The 16,896-nt window shown below is 35.8% G+C and overlaps 1 protein-coding gene across 9 annotated transcripts in view; it reads left to right on the top strand.

Annotated features, from left to right (window-relative positions):
* The window catches only part of LOC127833643 (uncharacterized), a 21,932-nt gene extending 7,890 nt beyond the window's left edge, over positions 1-14,042 (top strand). Inside the window, exons 3-5 of one of the 9 annotated variants that reach the window (XM_052359027.1) lie at positions 4,673-4,937; positions 7,134-10,100; positions 10,899-14,042. In XM_052359027.1, coding sequence (XP_052214987.1) covers positions 4,673-4,937; positions 7,134-10,100; positions 10,899-11,743 — 4,077 coding nt within the window. In that variant the 3' untranslated portion in view covers positions 11,744-14,042. Of the gene's footprint in view, positions 1,558-2,355; positions 4,080-4,672; positions 4,938-7,133; positions 10,101-10,898 lie in introns of those variants that run through there. The other 8 variants (XM_052359025.1, XM_052359022.1, XM_052359028.1 and 5 more) reach the window with 8 other exon arrangements.
* The last annotated feature ends 2,854 nt before the right edge of the window (positions 14,043-16,896 follow it).

Raw genomic sequence — 16,896 nt, 5'->3', positions numbered from 1 at the left:
ATAGGGATAAATCAGCATTTCAGAGAGACAAATACACTAAAGAAACCGTTCTAAAATCAAATCCTAATCAGATGAATTGCGATGCACGTTGTCTTGCAATATCAGTCTTGTTCCAGCAGATGGTTATAGCTGTTTTAAATGAGGCCAAAATCAGCGGTCAGAAGGAAATCTTTTTAAAATGTATGGATTTCACATTCAATGAATATCTTCATGATTCGGATTCAAAGACATTAAAGCAACTGCTAATTTTAAACAAGTCAAATGTTCGGTCACTTATTTTGGAAAGCAACGTTTTAGAAGAAAGTGAATTACTGTCAATCATGCAACAGTCAAAAAATAGTCTTGAACGTTTAAAGACTACAGTGACCTCGGAAATTTATAAAGCCTTACATAATTTGAAAATAAAGGAGCTGCATTTTATCGGACAAATCGAAGAATCATCGTTGTCCAATGTTCTTCCGTCGTTGTCTAACTTAATATATTTGTCCATAGAAGATTCAAATCTTTTGGAACGAACACTTCTACCTGGTACAATACAAGATATTGGTTTGCTAAATTGTACTTGTACGGCCGTGTTTCTTCGTCGCCTACTAGTGTATTTATCATCATTAAAACATGATGTGCAATTGTATTTTGAAGCTGTGACTGTTACGGATTCCAATACACAAATATGCCAGTCAGAAGAATTGTTGTGCGATATGAAAAATATCCACCTAGATATTGAGCAAGGCAATAATTACCTATATGACACACTACGATGTACACAGATCGGAGAACTGGGCCTGCTTACTTCTAATGATGTCTCATTAGCGTCAACGATTCTGTTCACTCTCAAGAAATTGACAAAACTTTATTTGTGGGATACTCATAGTGAGCGATGTACTTTACAACTGCCTGCTACATTACAATGCATTTCATTGCAGAAAGTTAAATGTTCAGCTGAGTGGCTGTGCAGCTTGTTGATTGCGCTTTCTTCATTAGATCATTCTGTAAAGTGTGAGCTGTGGGATGTTGTATTGCAGCCATGTGCAGATGAGTGTGGAGACGATTCTCAAGCACGGATATCTGATTTGCGGTCTGAAATACCGTTACATGACATGTCTGAAATTGAGGTATTGGTGAAAAATGGCAGTGTTGAACTGTTTGAAATATTTCGAGGTACAAATATAGGAATCTTGAATCTGAAAACAGCTGAGTGTGCATCTTTAGCATCAAAGATTCTGTATACTCTCAAGAAATTGACAAAACTTTATTTGTGGGGTACTTATAGTGAGCGATGTACTTTACAACTGCCTGCTACATTACAATGCATTTCATTGCAGGTAGTTGAATGTTCAGCTGAGTGGCTGTGCAGCTTGTTGATTGCGCTTTCTTCATTAGATCATTCTGTAGAGTGTGAGCTGTGGGATGTTGTATTGCAGCCATGTGCAGAAGAGTGTGGAGACGATTCCCAAGCACGGATATCTGATTCGCGGTCTGAAATACCGTTACATGACATGTCTGAAATTGAGGTATTGGTGAAAAATGGCAGTGTTGAACTGTTTGAAATATTTCGAGGTACAAATATAGGAATCTTGAATCTGAAAACAGCCGAGTGTGCATCTTTAGCCTCAAAGATTCTGTATACTCTCAAGAAATTGACAAAACTTTATTTGTGGGGTACTTATAGTGAGCGATGTACTTTACAACTGCCTGCTACATTACAATGCATATCATTGCAGAGAGTTGAATGTTCAGCTGAGTGGCTGTGTAGCTTGTTGATTGCGCTTTCTTCATTAGATCATTCTGTAGAGTGTGCGCTGTTGGATGTTGTATTGCAGCCATGTGAAGACGCCTCTGGAGACGATTCCCATGTACATGTATCTGATTTGCGGTCGGAAATACTTTCATTTGACATGTCACTAATTGAAATATATTTGAATAATGGCAGTGTTGAACTGTTTGAAATATTTCGAGGTACAAATATAGGAAACTTGAAGCTGACAACAGCTGAGTGCGCATCTTTAGCATCAAAGATTCTGTTCACTCTCAAGAAATTGACAAAACTTTATTTGTGGGGTACTTATAGTGAGCGATGTACTTTACAACTGCCTGCTACATTGCAATGCATATCCTTGCAGAGAGTTGAATGTTCAGCTGAGTGGCTGTGCAGCTTGTTGATTGCGCTTTCTTCATTAGATCATTCTGTAAAGTGTCAGCTGTGGGATGTTGTATTGCAGCCATGTGCAGATGAGTGTGGAGACGATTCCCAAGCACGGATATCTGATTCGCGGTCTGAAATACCGTTACATGACATGTCTGAAATTGAGGTATTTGTGAAAAATGGCAGTGTTGAACTATTCGAAATATTTCGAGGTACAGATATAGGAATCTTGAAGCTGAAAACAGCCGAGTGTGCATCTTTAGCATCAAAGATTCTGTATACTCTCAAGAAATTGACAAAACTTTATTTGTGGGGTACTTATAGTGAGCGATGTACTTTACAACTGCCTGCGACATTACAATGCATATCATTGCAGGAAGTTGAATGTTCAGCTGAGTGGCTGTGCAGCTTGTTGATTGCGCTTTCTTCATTAGATCATTCTGTAAAGTGTAAGCTGTATGATGTTGTATTGCAGCCATGTGCAGAAGAGTGTGGAGACGATTCCCAAGCACGGATATCTGATTCGCGGTCTGAAATACCGTTACATGATATGTCTGAAATTGAGCTATTTGTGAAAAATGGCAGTGTTGAACTATTCGAAATATTTCGAGGTACAGATATAGGAATCTTGAAGCTGAAAACAGCCGAGTGTGCATCTTTAGCATCAAAGATTCTGTATACTCTCAAGAAATTGACAAAACTTTATTTGTGGGGTACTTATAGTGAGCGATGTACTTTACAACTGCCTGCGACATTACAATGCATATCATTGCAGGAAGTTGAATGTTCAGCTGAGTGGCTGTGCAGCTTGTTGATTGCGCTTTCTTCATTAGATCATTCTGTAAAGTGTGAGCTGTGGGATGTTGTATTGCAGCCATGTGCAGATGAGTGTGGAGACGATTCCCAAACACATGTATCTGATTTGCGATCTGAAATGGTGTCACTTGATATGTCTCAAACTAAAATATTGGTAAAAAATGGCAGTAGTGAACTGTTTGAAATCTTTAGAGGTACAAATATAGGAATACTGACGCTAAAATCGGCCGATTGTGAATAATTATCATCACAGATTCTGCATACTCTGAAGAAATTGACAAAGCTTGTTTTGTGGGGGACTTATAGTGGGCGATGCACTTTACAGCTGCCTGATACATTACAATGCATATTATTGCAGGAAGTTGAATGTTCAGCTGAGTGGCTGTGCAGCTTGTTGACAGAGCTTTCTTCATTAGATCATTTTGTAGAGTGTGGGCTTTGGGATGTTGTATTGCAGCCATGTTAATTCTCTTGTGGAGACGATTCAAAAACACTAATATCTTATTTGCGATGAGAAATGCTGTCATTTGATATGTCCAACATGACAATTTTTGTACAAAATGGCATTGTTGAACTGTTTGAAATCTTACGTGATACAAATATAGGGACTTTGAATCTGTTTACGGCAGATTGCGTCTCATTAGCATCAAAGATTATGTACACTCTCAAGAAAGTAAAAAAGCTTATTTTGTGGGGGACTTTTAGTGAGCGATGCACTTTACAGCTGCCTGCTACATTACAATTAATGCCATTGGATAAAGTTGAATGTTCAGCTGATAGGCTGTGCAGCTTGTTGATTGCGCTGTCTTTGTTAGATTAATCAGTAGGTTGTCATTATTTGGATGTTGTATTGCAGCCTTGGGAATATTCATCCGGAGGAGATTCCCAAACACATGTATCTGATTTGCGATATAAAATGATGTCACTTGATATGACACATATGACAATTGATGTGGAAAATGGCAGTGTTGAACTGTTTGAAATATTGCGTGATACCAGTATAGGGATCCTGGTACTGAGAACGGCAGATTGTGCCTCATCTGCGTCAAGGATTATGTGTACTCTTTAGAAATTGACAAAGCTTTTTTTGTGGGGGACTTACAGTGAGCGATGTACTGTACAGCTGTCTAAGACATTGGAATGCATATCATTCAGGACATCTTCACAACACTCACTGACCTTCTGAGTGACGCAACGTGTCTCACGCATGACGTCACTTCACAGGAGGCTGTGAAGAAACTAGCAGAGGTATAACATAGTGTTCAGTAACAAACCGTTTTGTCGTGCACGTTGGTATTCGAATATAAAGAAAATTAAGGTCGAACTTAACTTTTATTCAGCAATTAAACATTAAAGCACAAAGGATTTGCATGAAATGCCTAAAAGTTGTTTATGTATCGCTATAATTTATAACCGTCACATGAACAGTAAAATTCAAACTCCTAGATTTTCTGCTCCAGGTATCACTATCCACGGTGTTGTGTATTTTTATCAGATCGTTGATATGACATAAATAACCTAAGCTTAATTGAGAATACGTATCAGGCATTTCAAACTACTTATATATAACTGCTGTAAAATGAAGACAATATATGACACTAATTACAATTACAATACTTCTTCATACAGTTGTACATAGTGGTTTTATGTAACAGTTGCTAAGTGGTTAATAGTTGATGTTTTCACATGACAAACATATGTTATCCAATACAGCTGCAAAAGGACACATTAAAGATAACCACGCAGGAAATGATTGATTTACTAAAGGCTGCTCAAGATACACTTAAGAAAGTTCAGAATATAGCTGATCAATCTCTGGATGAGATGCAGATGTTTCTTGAACAGTGTAAAAGGGATCTAAATACACACACGGGCAATTGTAAACAGGTACTTGATGACCATACTGCGAAATGTAAAAAGGCTATTGATGATCATGTAAGCATAACTGTGGAATCGACCTATGAGCAAACCTGTAAAGGTATGTCTGATTTCGTGTTTCACTATAAGTTGTCTATTAATTTATCACCGAATGCATATTTCGGATAATTTATCGAGTATATGAAACCCTGAACTAAATCTCAGTTTGCATAGTTAGTTAATCGCTTATCGACAACAAACTATTTACAGAAATATTTGTCGGTATGTTTGTTCATAATTTGAATATTGAAAACAATTTTGCGACTATGAACGCTACGGGCAAACAGAATAACATACGTATAAAGTGTTGTCTGTTGAAAATTCAGTTATATGTATAAGCCTCGCGTTTTCGATTTCTTTGAATTAAAGTATAAAGTACCGCGCTTTACTCAAACAAAAATCAAACTACATTTACACAATGTTCTCTTGTGCAGTCCATGATATGTTTTGTTCGTGTAAAAGTGCAAGCTCAAAGGACAGCACAAAACTCAATTTCAGTTCTAAATAATGTCAGCGTATTTCAGAGTCATAAAACAGAACATAGACACACAATAAACACCATTGAACAAGCATCATGGTTTATAACTATCATGTCCTATTGTAATCAAGTATCATATTAAAGTATTTGATTCTTGGTAAGGTGGTTTAATTACAAACAAACTCGTTTTTAGAGATTTAATCATTTACAAGTTCCAATAAATCTGTCAAGCAAAATCAGACAATTCTACTGACTAATTTTAAAATCGGTTGTCATGCAAGTCGGTTGGTTTTGGTGATAGTTTTGTTGCCCAAAAGTGTTAACAATATATTTATATATTACAAGGAGAATTATTTCAAAAAATTAAATTCAATGACATATTGTATTAAGTTATTGATATTTACTAAGTAAAGCACTATTGTCTTCATTAAAAGAAATGGTATTGCATACCTGTATTGAGGAACACTTTTCTAGTCATTTAAAATAGGTATTTACACCGTAATAGTACACACAATCTGTAGACGGATTAGCATAGCGTGTCATCTTATTTCCACATTAATGCATCACACACGCGTTTGACATTTAAAATTATACGCTGTTAATATGTCTGGTCGACCAATTGAAAAAAACCTACGATTGACGTTTGCAACTTCGTAAAAAGTATGTCAAGATACATAACCACAATTTAACTGTGAATAAGGGTCAACGTATGCCATACCGTCAGGTAAAACATAGATTGACACACAACACCTATACATAGACTACATTTACGCTAATCTGCTGAAAGATATGCTTTGGACCTTCTTAAGTATATGAATAGATATCGCCAACTTAGCAGCATTCTTTTTTTAAACATGAGTTTGATTTATAGCATTAGAAGAACTAGTAGTAGTAGTTGTAGTAGTAGTAGTAGTTGTTGTTGTTGTTGTAGTAGTTGAAGTGGTAGTAGTAGTAGTAGAAGAAGAAGTAGTAGTAGTAGAAGTAGCAGTAGTAGTAGTAGTGGTAGTAATAGTAGTAGCAGTAGTAGTAGTAGCATAAGTAGTAGTAGTAGTAGTTGTAGTAGTAGAAGAAGTAGTAGTAGTAGTAGAGTAGTTGTAGTAGTAGTAGTAGTATAAGTAGTATAGTAGTAGTAGTAGAAGTAGTCGTCTCTAGTAGTAGTAGTAGTAGTAGTAGTAGTAGTAGTAGTAGTAGATCAGTCGTCGTAGTAGTAGTAGTAGTAGTAGTCTTATCGTAGTCGTCTTCGTCGTAGTATTTTGTAGTAGACAGTATCTCGTATTCGCCGTGGTATTACTTATTCTGTCTTATTCTTTTACTTCTTATTATTATATTCTCATTAGTATTCTTCATTATTTATTCTTATTACTTATTATTACTTACCTACACTCCTATAATCCTCTCACTCCTCCTCCTCCTACTAACTACTATACTACTACTAATACTACTACTACTTACTACTACTAACTACTTCTACTACTTCTTCTTCTTCTACTACAACTACTACTTCTACTACTAGTACTACTATAATACTACACTGCTACTGCTACTACTACTACTACTACGAATAAGACTAACTTTCTACTACATGTACTACACTTCTACTACTAAACTAGTATTACTACTACTACTTCTACTGCTACTTACACAACTACTAGTACTAGTAGTAGTTGTTGTTTTAGTTGTATTCTATGAGTTTTTGTTGTAATATATCATTATTGGTTTTGTTTTTGTTTTCGTCAAGATTTTATTCTTGGGAAACAAAATTTACATTTATCATTTCAGATTTTCGCGGACATTTAATTGAGTTCTATACAGCGGAGATAAATACCGTGTCTGTGTCGCCGCTATGGGAGGGTCTTGACAAACCCATATTTGATATTTTTGTTCAACCGAAATTAAGTCTTTACAACATTGAGAAAGATGGATCTCGAACAAAAACAAACAAAGCGATTAACCAATACAAGGACTTCTTTTACAGTGATAAAAAGCTCAAACGTGTGTTTGTTCAAGGAGATCCCGGAATAGGAAAGTCTACATTCCTAACTAAACTTGTGCTTGACTGGTGCAACGCAGTATCTGTGCATAATTCTGATAACAAGGCCACATTTAGTGATGCTGATACGTTGAAGGACTTTCAATTTCTGTTTCACATTTCACTACGAGATGCAATTGGTCAGCGTGATGTTATAGAAATGATTAAAGCACATATAATCGACAACATTTACACGGGTGATAAGCAAACAAAGGCATTTGAGCTACTACACCAAATCCTTGAACGAGAGACCTGCCTCGTTACTATGGATGGACTGAACGAGTGGGCTGATCATTTGAATCAGTACGTTGTACCTAGAATTCCAAGCTCTCATACAAACTGCGTATCGATAATAACAACACGACCGTGGAAAATGGCGGACGAGCGGATCAAAGTTTCTGTAATTGACAGACTGCTAGAAATTGAAGGGATAGCAGATTCAGAACAGCTAATTAAGCAAATAATACTCAGTCTTCAGACTGGTAACAACAGGACATTCAATGAATTCATGACGTTCGTTAACGAACGTCACTTTATGCATTTTCTTACGTCGCCATGGCTACAGGCGTTGATAGTTAATGTATGGATGAGCAAAACGGATGTTAGGGGTTCATTGTGTGAAATGAATTGTGTTCTACTAGACCTACTTTTCAAGAAGGCCGATGCGACAGAGGGATCTTTTAAAAACGGATGCTCTATTGAGTGTTTATCAAGTACGAGATACATAAAGAAACAATTGAGTATATTTAATGCGCTTGCAAATGCTGCGTTTCAATTAACATTTTCATCGAACAAATCTCTTACGTTTAGTGAACAGGAATTAAGGAAATATTTATCTAAAACACATTTGCAATTTTGCCTCAAGGCTGGTGTCTTAACAGCAAGGTTCATTTCCGTAAACGTTACACAGGGTCTCCAATTTTCATTTACGCACGAGACAGTCCAAGAGTTTCTGGCAGCATTTCATATCGCAAATTCAAAGCATGTCCTGCTAGCAAATTTCAAACCTGAACATAAATATAATGTTTTAGAAATGAGCCAGACGGTTATTTATCTGTATGGACTTCACTGCGAGACAGGTAATAAACTACTCAACCGTTTAGTAGACGGTGATTTCCTCAGTGACATAAGCAACGGACTAAGCTTCTACATAAAGCTATATAGGGATAAATCAGCATTTCAGAGAGACAAATACACTAAAGAAACCGTTCTAAAATCAAATCCTAATCAGATGAATTGCGATGCACGTTGTCTTGCAATATCAGTCTTGTTCCAGCAGATGGTTATAGCTGTTTTAAATGAGGCCAAAATCAGCGGTCAGAAGGAAATCTTTTTAAAATGTATGGATTTCACATTCAATGAATATCTTCATGATTCGGATTCAAAGACATTAAAGCAACTGCTAATTTTAAACAAGTCAAATGTTCGGTCACTTATTTTGGAAAGCAACGTTTTAGAAGAAAGTGAATTACTGTCAATCATGCAACAGTCAAAAAATAGTCTTGAACGTTTAAAGACTACAGTGACCTCGGAAATTTATAAAGCCTTACATAATTTGAAAATAAAGGAGCTGCATTTTATCGGACAAATCGAAGAATCATCGTTGTCCAATGTTCTTCCGTCGTTGTCTAACTTAATATATTTGTCCATAGAAGATTCAAATCTTTTGGAACGAACACTTCTACCTGGTACAATACAAGATATTGGTTTGCTAAATTGTACTTGTACGGCCGTGTTTCTTCGTCGCCTACTAGTGTATTTATCATCATTAAAACATGATGTGCAATTGTATTTTGAAGCTGTGACTGTTACGGATTCCAATACACAAATATGCCAGTCAGAAGAATTGTTGTGCGATATGAAAAATATCCACCTAGATATTGAGCAAGGCAATAATTACCTATATGACACACTACGATGTACACAGATCGGAGAACTGGGCCTGCTTACTTCTAATGATGTCTCATTAGCGTCAACGATTCTGTTCACTCTCAAGAAATTGACAAAACTTTATTTGTGGGATACTCATAGTGAGCGATGTACTTTACAACTGCCTGCTACATTACAATGCATTTCATTGCAGAAAGTTAAATGTTCAGCTGAGTGGCTGTGCAGCTTGTTGATTGCGCTTTCTTCATTAGATCATTCTGTAAAGTGTGAGCTGTGGGATGTTGTATTGCAGCCATGTGCAGATGAGTGTGGAGACGATTCTCAAGCACGGATATCTGATTTGCGGTCTGAAATACCGTTACATGACATGTCTGAAATTGAGGTATTGGTGAAAAATGGCAGTGTTGAACTGTTTGAAATATTTCGAGGTACAAATATAGGAATCTTGAATCTGAAAACAGCTGAGTGTGCATCTTTAGCATCAAAGATTCTGTATACTCTCAAGAAATTGACAAAACTTTATTTGTGGGGTACTTATAGTGAGCGATGTACTTTACAACTGCCTGCTACATTACAATGCATTTCATTGCAGGTAGTTGAATGTTCAGCTGAGTGGCTGTGCAGCTTGTTGATTGCGCTTTCTTCATTAGATCATTCTGTAGAGTGTGAGCTGTGGGATGTTGTATTGCAGCCATGTGCAGAAGAGTGTGGAGACGATTCCCAAGCACGGATATCTGATTCGCGGTCTGAAATACCGTTACATGACATGTCTGAAATTGAGGTATTGGTGAAAAATGGCAGTGTTGAACTGTTTGAAATATTTCGAGGTACAAATATAGGAATCTTGAATCTGAAAACAGCCGAGTGTGCATCTTTAGCCTCAAAGATTCTGTATACTCTCAAGAAATTGACAAAACTTTATTTGTGGGGTACTTATAGTGAGCGATGTACTTTACAACTGCCTGCTACATTACAATGCATATCATTGCAGAGAGTTGAATGTTCAGCTGAGTGGCTGTGTAGCTTGTTGATTGCGCTTTCTTCATTAGATCATTCTGTAGAGTGTGCGCTGTTGGATGTTGTATTGCAGCCATGTGAAGACGCCTCTGGAGACGATTCCCATGTACATGTATCTGATTTGCGGTCGGAAATACTTTCATTTGACATGTCACTAATTGAAATATATTTGAATAATGGCAGTGTTGAACTGTTTGAAATATTTCGAGGTACAAATATAGGAATCTTGAAGCTGACAACAGCTGAGTGCGCATCTTTAGCATCAAAGATTCTGTTCACTCTCAAGAAATTGACAAAACTTTATTTGTGGGGTACTTATAGTGAGCGATGTACTTTACAACTGCCTGCTACATTGCAATGCATATCCTTGCAGAGAGTTGAATGTTCAGCTGAGTGGCTGTGCAGCTTGTTGATTGCGCTTTCTTCATTAGATCATTCTGTAAAGTGTCAGCTGTGGGATGTTGTATTGCAGCCATGTGCAGATGAGTGTGGAGACGATTCCCAAGCACGGATATCTGATTCGCGGTCTGAAATACCGTTACATGACATGTCTGAAATTGAGGTATTTGTGAAAAATGGCAGTGTTGAACTATTCGAAATATTTCGAGGTACAGATATAGGAATCTTGAAGCTGAAAACAGCCGAGTGTGCATCTTTAGCATCAAAGATTCTGTATACTCTCAAGAAATTGACAAAACTTTATTTGTGGGGTACTTATAGTGAGCGATGTACTTTACAACTGCCTGCGACATTACAATGCATATCATTGCAGGAAGTTGAATGTTCAGCTGAGTGGCTGTGCAGCTTGTTGATTGCGCTTTCTTCATTAGATCATTCTGTAAAGTGTAAGCTGTATGATGTTGTATTGCAGCCATGTGCAGAAGAGTGTGGAGACGATTCCCAAGCACGGATATCTGATTCGCGGTCTGAAATACCGTTACATGATATGTCTGAAATTGAGCTATTTGTGAAAAATGGCAGTGTTGAACTATTCGAAATATTTCGAGGTACAGATATAGGAATCTTGAAGCTGAAAACAGCCGAGTGTGCATCTTTAGCATCAAAGATTCTGTATACTCTCAAGAAATTGACAAAACTTTATTTGTGGGGTACTTATAGTGAGCGATGTACTTTACAACTGCCTGCGACATTACAATGCATATCATTGCAGGAAGTTGAATGTTCAGCTGAGTGGCTGTGCAGCTTGTTGATTGCGCTTTCTTCATTAGATCATTCTGTAAAGTGTGAGCTGTGGGATGTTGTATTGCAGCCATGTGCAGATGAGTGTGGAGACGATTCCCAAACACATGTATCTGATTTGCGATCTGAAATGGTGTCACTTGATATGTCTCAAACTAAAATATTGGTAAAAAATGGCAGTAGTGAACTGTTTGAAATCTTTAGAGGTACAAATATAGGAATACTGACGCTAAAATCGGCCGATTGTGAATAATTATCATCACAGATTCTGCATACTCTGAAGAAATTGACAAAGCTTGTTTTGTGGGGGACTTATAGTGGGCGATGCACTTTACAGCTGCCTGATACATTACAATGCATATTATTGCAGGAAGTTGAATGTTCAGCTGAGTGGCTGTGCAGCTTGTTGACAGAGCTTTCTTCATTAGATCATTTTGTAGAGTGTGGGCTTTGGGATGTTGTATTGCAGCCATGTTAATTCTCTTGTGGAGACGATTCAAAAACACTAATATCTTATTTGCGATGAGAAATGCTGTCATTTGATATGTCCAACATGACAATTTTTGTACAAAATGGCATTGTTGAACTGTTTGAAATCTTACGTGATACAAATATAGGGACTTTGAATCTGTTTACGGCAGATTGCGTCTCATTAGCATCAAAGATTATGTACACTCTCAAGAAAGTAAAAAAGCTTATTTTGTGGGGGACTTTTAGTGAGCGATGCACTTTACAGCTGCCTGCTACATTACAATTAATGCCATTGGATAAAGTTGAATGTTCAGCTGATAGGCTGTGCAGCTTGTTGATTGCGCTGTCTTTGTTAGATTAATCAGTAGGTTGTCATTATTTGGATGTTGTATTGCAGCCTTGGGAATATTCATCCGGAGGAGATTCCCAAACACATGTATCTGATTTGCGATATAAAATGATGTCACTTGATATGACACATATGACAATTGATGTGGAAAATGGCAGTGTTGAACTGTTTGAAATATTGCGTGATACCAGTATAGGGATCCTGGTACTGAGAACGGCAGATTGTGCCTCATCTGCGTCAAGGATTATGTGTACTCTTTAGAAATTGACAAAGCTTTTTTTGTGGGGGACTTACAGTGAGCGATGTACTGTACAGCTGTCTAAGACATTGGAATGCATATCATTGCAGAAAGTTGAATGTTCAGCTGAGTGGCTCTGCAGCTTGTTTATTGCGCTTTCTTCATTAGAACATTCTGTACAGTGTGAGATGTATGATGTTGTATTGCAGTCATTTGAATACTCTTGCGGAGGAGAATCCCAAACACATGTATCTGATTTGCGATCTGAAATACTGGCACTTGATATGACACACATGACAATTTTGGTGGAAACTGGAAGTGTTGAACTGTTTGAAATATTGCGTGATACAAGTATAAGGATCCTGGACCTGAAAAATGCAGAGTGTGCCTGATATGCGTCGAAGATTCTGCACACTCTCAAGAATTTAACAAAGCTTTATTAGTGGGGAACTTTAAGTGGGCGTTATACTTTACAGCTGCCTGAAACACTGCAATGCATATCATTGCAAAAAGTTGAATGTTCAGCTTAGTGGCTCTGCAGCTTGTTGATTGCGCTTTCTCCATTAGACCATTCTGTACGGTGTGAGTTGTGGGACATTCTATTACAGCCATGTTCAGAAGACTATGGAGACGATTCTCAAACACATATATCTAATAAGCGATCTGAAATACTGTCACGTAACATGTCATATATTAAAAATATTGTTTAAAATGAAAGTGCTGAACTGTTTGAGTTAGTTCGTGGTTCAACAATTGGGATCCTGGACCTGAAAACAGCCGACTGTTCATCATCAGCATTAAAGATTTTCTACACGCTCAGGCAGTGAACAGGGCTCAAGTTTTGTGTGTGATTTGGGCACTTGACCACTGCCTGCTTAATTGCACAGCTTGTCGACTACGCTTGCTGTGGCAAAGATTCCCATACATTCTGAATTGCGATCTTATACATTGTCACTTGTTATGTCCAAAATAAAGATATCGATGGAAATTGGCAGTGTTTAACTCTTTCAAATCTATCCTAAAGGAGTATAGGGATATTGAGCCTAAAACGGCCGATTGAGTCTCAATAGCATCATGCATCCTCTAAATGATCAACGTGCTAATAAAGTAAATTGTGCGGAGGTATTATATTAATCAATTTACTGCACAGCTGTCTGCTGGTAACAAGTACACACTCCTAAAGTCCTTGGATAAATTTAATATCATATTTGTAACATACATACAAAAAGTTGTGGTGCGTTATGTACTTGTATCTATGTATTTATGCTTAACAACAACATGTCTGCAAGAACCGTGTTGATATCTCAAACATTAGCTTTCTTTATGTGTTGCGCGTGTAAAATTGTTATGTCTGTTTTGTTAATATGTCCTTTACAAAACATTCTGTAAATTATGATATATATATACAGTTTATAGTTTGTTCAGTTTTGTTTGTATACATGTTTGTAGAAATTTAGAAAATATTGTTCATCTAAATTTATACAGATATCACAAAACGATCGATGTTCATAACGATTCCTAATTTAGTACTATGTACAATAAGTATTAATATTCTTTGGTAAAATTACGTCAATGTTTTATTTTGACTGATTATTTAAACAGTATGGCATAAATGTGAATTATGTTTTACCTTCAAAAGGCTTATGTAAATAAATCAAAATTGGTATCGGGTTTTGGGAAATGAATATTGCAAGCATAGTACGTAATTTCGCTTATGTAATATATTTCCCGCATCATGTTATAGGTGCTGAATTGCACTTGTAATTGTTCTCTTGTTGTAGGATGATAAAGATCTATACATTAGGTTTGAATACAGCAGCTCTTTTCTAGTGGAATGTATTGTTTACATTATTATTCTTCGAATTTCGTCATTAATATATATATTTATATGTATGATGTATATTCTTCACTGACCTGAACGCCGTCTGTTTTACTATGTGAAACTGTTGTAAATATTGTGTATATTATGAATATATAAAACACATCATTATTGATATTCAAATTGTGTGCTAAAATGTTAATGTTACTATATATATGCATTATGTACATAGCACTGTAATGTCTAGCCTTCCTCATGTAGTCGACTGATGCTAACAGTAACATTTATTAAATGATAAAAATGTTCGGAATCCGTCAAATATCCATGAACTCAGCAGTCGCTTCTAGTCAGATTTTTTATAAATAAATGCTCCGTACTTTTTGATTAAACATTTTTCAGTTTATTGGCAGAATAAATATATAAATGCCTTTGGCCACATACAACAATATACAAACAACAATCTCGCAAATCAAAACTAGACAACAATCATGGCACAAAATAAGAAATACTGTACTTATTGTTCTGAAATGATGCGCTTTTCTATGTATAAGTATTGCTTAAGCAATTATGAACTTAAATAAATCATAGTGTCTAGAGTTCTCTGTGTGCGTAAATTGAATTGGTTACACATTTTAAATAGTTTAAGGAAAGAGTACCTATTACATTTATATATGTGTGCAAAATATTAAATGCGTTATTTGAATGAATTCATTGCAAATGAAATTAGGCTGAGTGCTACTTTTCAAACATAGATTTTTGATAAATGGTCTACAAATGTGGGTTTGTCTTAATTGTGTTGTTTTGTTAACTGTCCCATGCCATGACATGGTTTATCATTTACAATGTCATTTTCAATAGTGACGAATGCATAGCTTGTATTGGCAAGCATTCAATGTGCAATTGATAAATTGCAAGTCAATTTTACTATCAAATAGTACCTGTCAATTAATTTTGAATTGTAGTCACATAAATTGCTGTCAGTTTATCATATAAACTGTCTCATGTATGATTAATACTATTGCGTTTTAAATATCGTTGCATCGAGTGATGTTATAGATTGCTTAATCAAGTATATGAATGTGTACTCTGAATTCTTATTGATCGCACTTTTATGCATATGCAGCTTAAATTTCTTTTGAAATTCTGTAAATGCAAACATTTATGTAATACAATGTGTAAATATGTGAATAGTTTTGGTAGAAATAACATTTAACGGTGTACTGAATATCTGTTGTATATGCGTTGGTCTTAAAATTATTCATTTTTATTAAAGTGATATTGTGGGCATCTTACAGTGTATGCTATGTTGATAGGTGTCTATCGCAAACCTTGTTTATTTTTGGTGTGTTCACTTCATATACACTTATATTTGTTAATGCAGCATCAACATACTAAAACAATATCCCGGAATTAGAAAAAATATGCATTTGAATATCAACCGTACTTTCGTTTTGACAACTGACGACAGAAATGATTCGATGTACGATGTGAGTCTAAATGTAGTTTTCATGCAGATTCTTTCATACGACACAAAGACACAATTTTGTTTTATGGATCTTTTCGGCTTAGAGGACTGGGTGAGTCATGTAAAATATCGATTATAATATATATTTTTTATAAACAACTGGTAGCAAGATAAGTTGTAGATAATTGGTCAGTTACCGCATTTAGACTACTTATTTTGACCTGTTAATTCTTTTCAGCTCAATTCAACAATGAAACATGCGCATTATATCACTTTAAGATACAAGATTTGACAGTTACGCTTTTTATAAGGTTTATGATACAAATATGTAAAGCGAACATGTATATTTGTATAAATTCGTACGCTTGTATATATTTGTGTTACGTTACATCGTATATTACTATAAAACATGCATTGATATAATATCAATATTATGCTGTTTGTAAAAGTATTGCATTGTCTTAATTACATAAGGCCATTCACAATTCCATATTTCACAATTGTATTCCACGGCTAACATAACTGACTTTGGTAGAATATGGCATTAATGAGTATTAAAGGGACATTATATTAATGGTAATGACTATTTCTGTAGATTACTATTTACTCCTAATTACAAATCATGTATATGTTTTCGACTATTATTTGTATTTTATTCTTTAACATTATAGTTTTCTATGACAATACAAACACTATGTTGAAATAATAACTTACAAGTAATACTTGTGCAGCAGTTTTATTCGTTTTATTTTAATTAACAAGTTGTTATTTAATAAAACCAAGTATATAACAGTCATGTTTTATTCTAACATTTATTTTCTTTTGTGCATTTTGAATGCATTTTAAAAGTAAATAAACGTATTTATTTTCTTACGCAACGTATGTCTCATTTATTTGTAGTCAGTGTTGTTAATAATTAGAGCAATATTGCTCAGTATAAAGGATTTTGCTGTCGTGTCGCACTGTACGCCTGTGTCCGGATGTCCGTTCGAAAATTGGGTAACACCCGTCTCCACACTTAAGGGTCAAGGTCAACATAAATGTAATATTTGGCAATAAACCAG

Source organism: Dreissena polymorpha, chromosome 6 (assembly GCF_020536995.1).
Source record: "Dreissena polymorpha isolate Duluth1 chromosome 6, UMN_Dpol_1.0, whole genome shotgun sequence".
Lineage (NCBI taxonomy): Eukaryota > Metazoa > Mollusca > Bivalvia > Myida > Dreissenidae > Dreissena > Dreissena polymorpha.
This window is presented reverse-complemented; position numbering and strand designations above follow the sequence as displayed.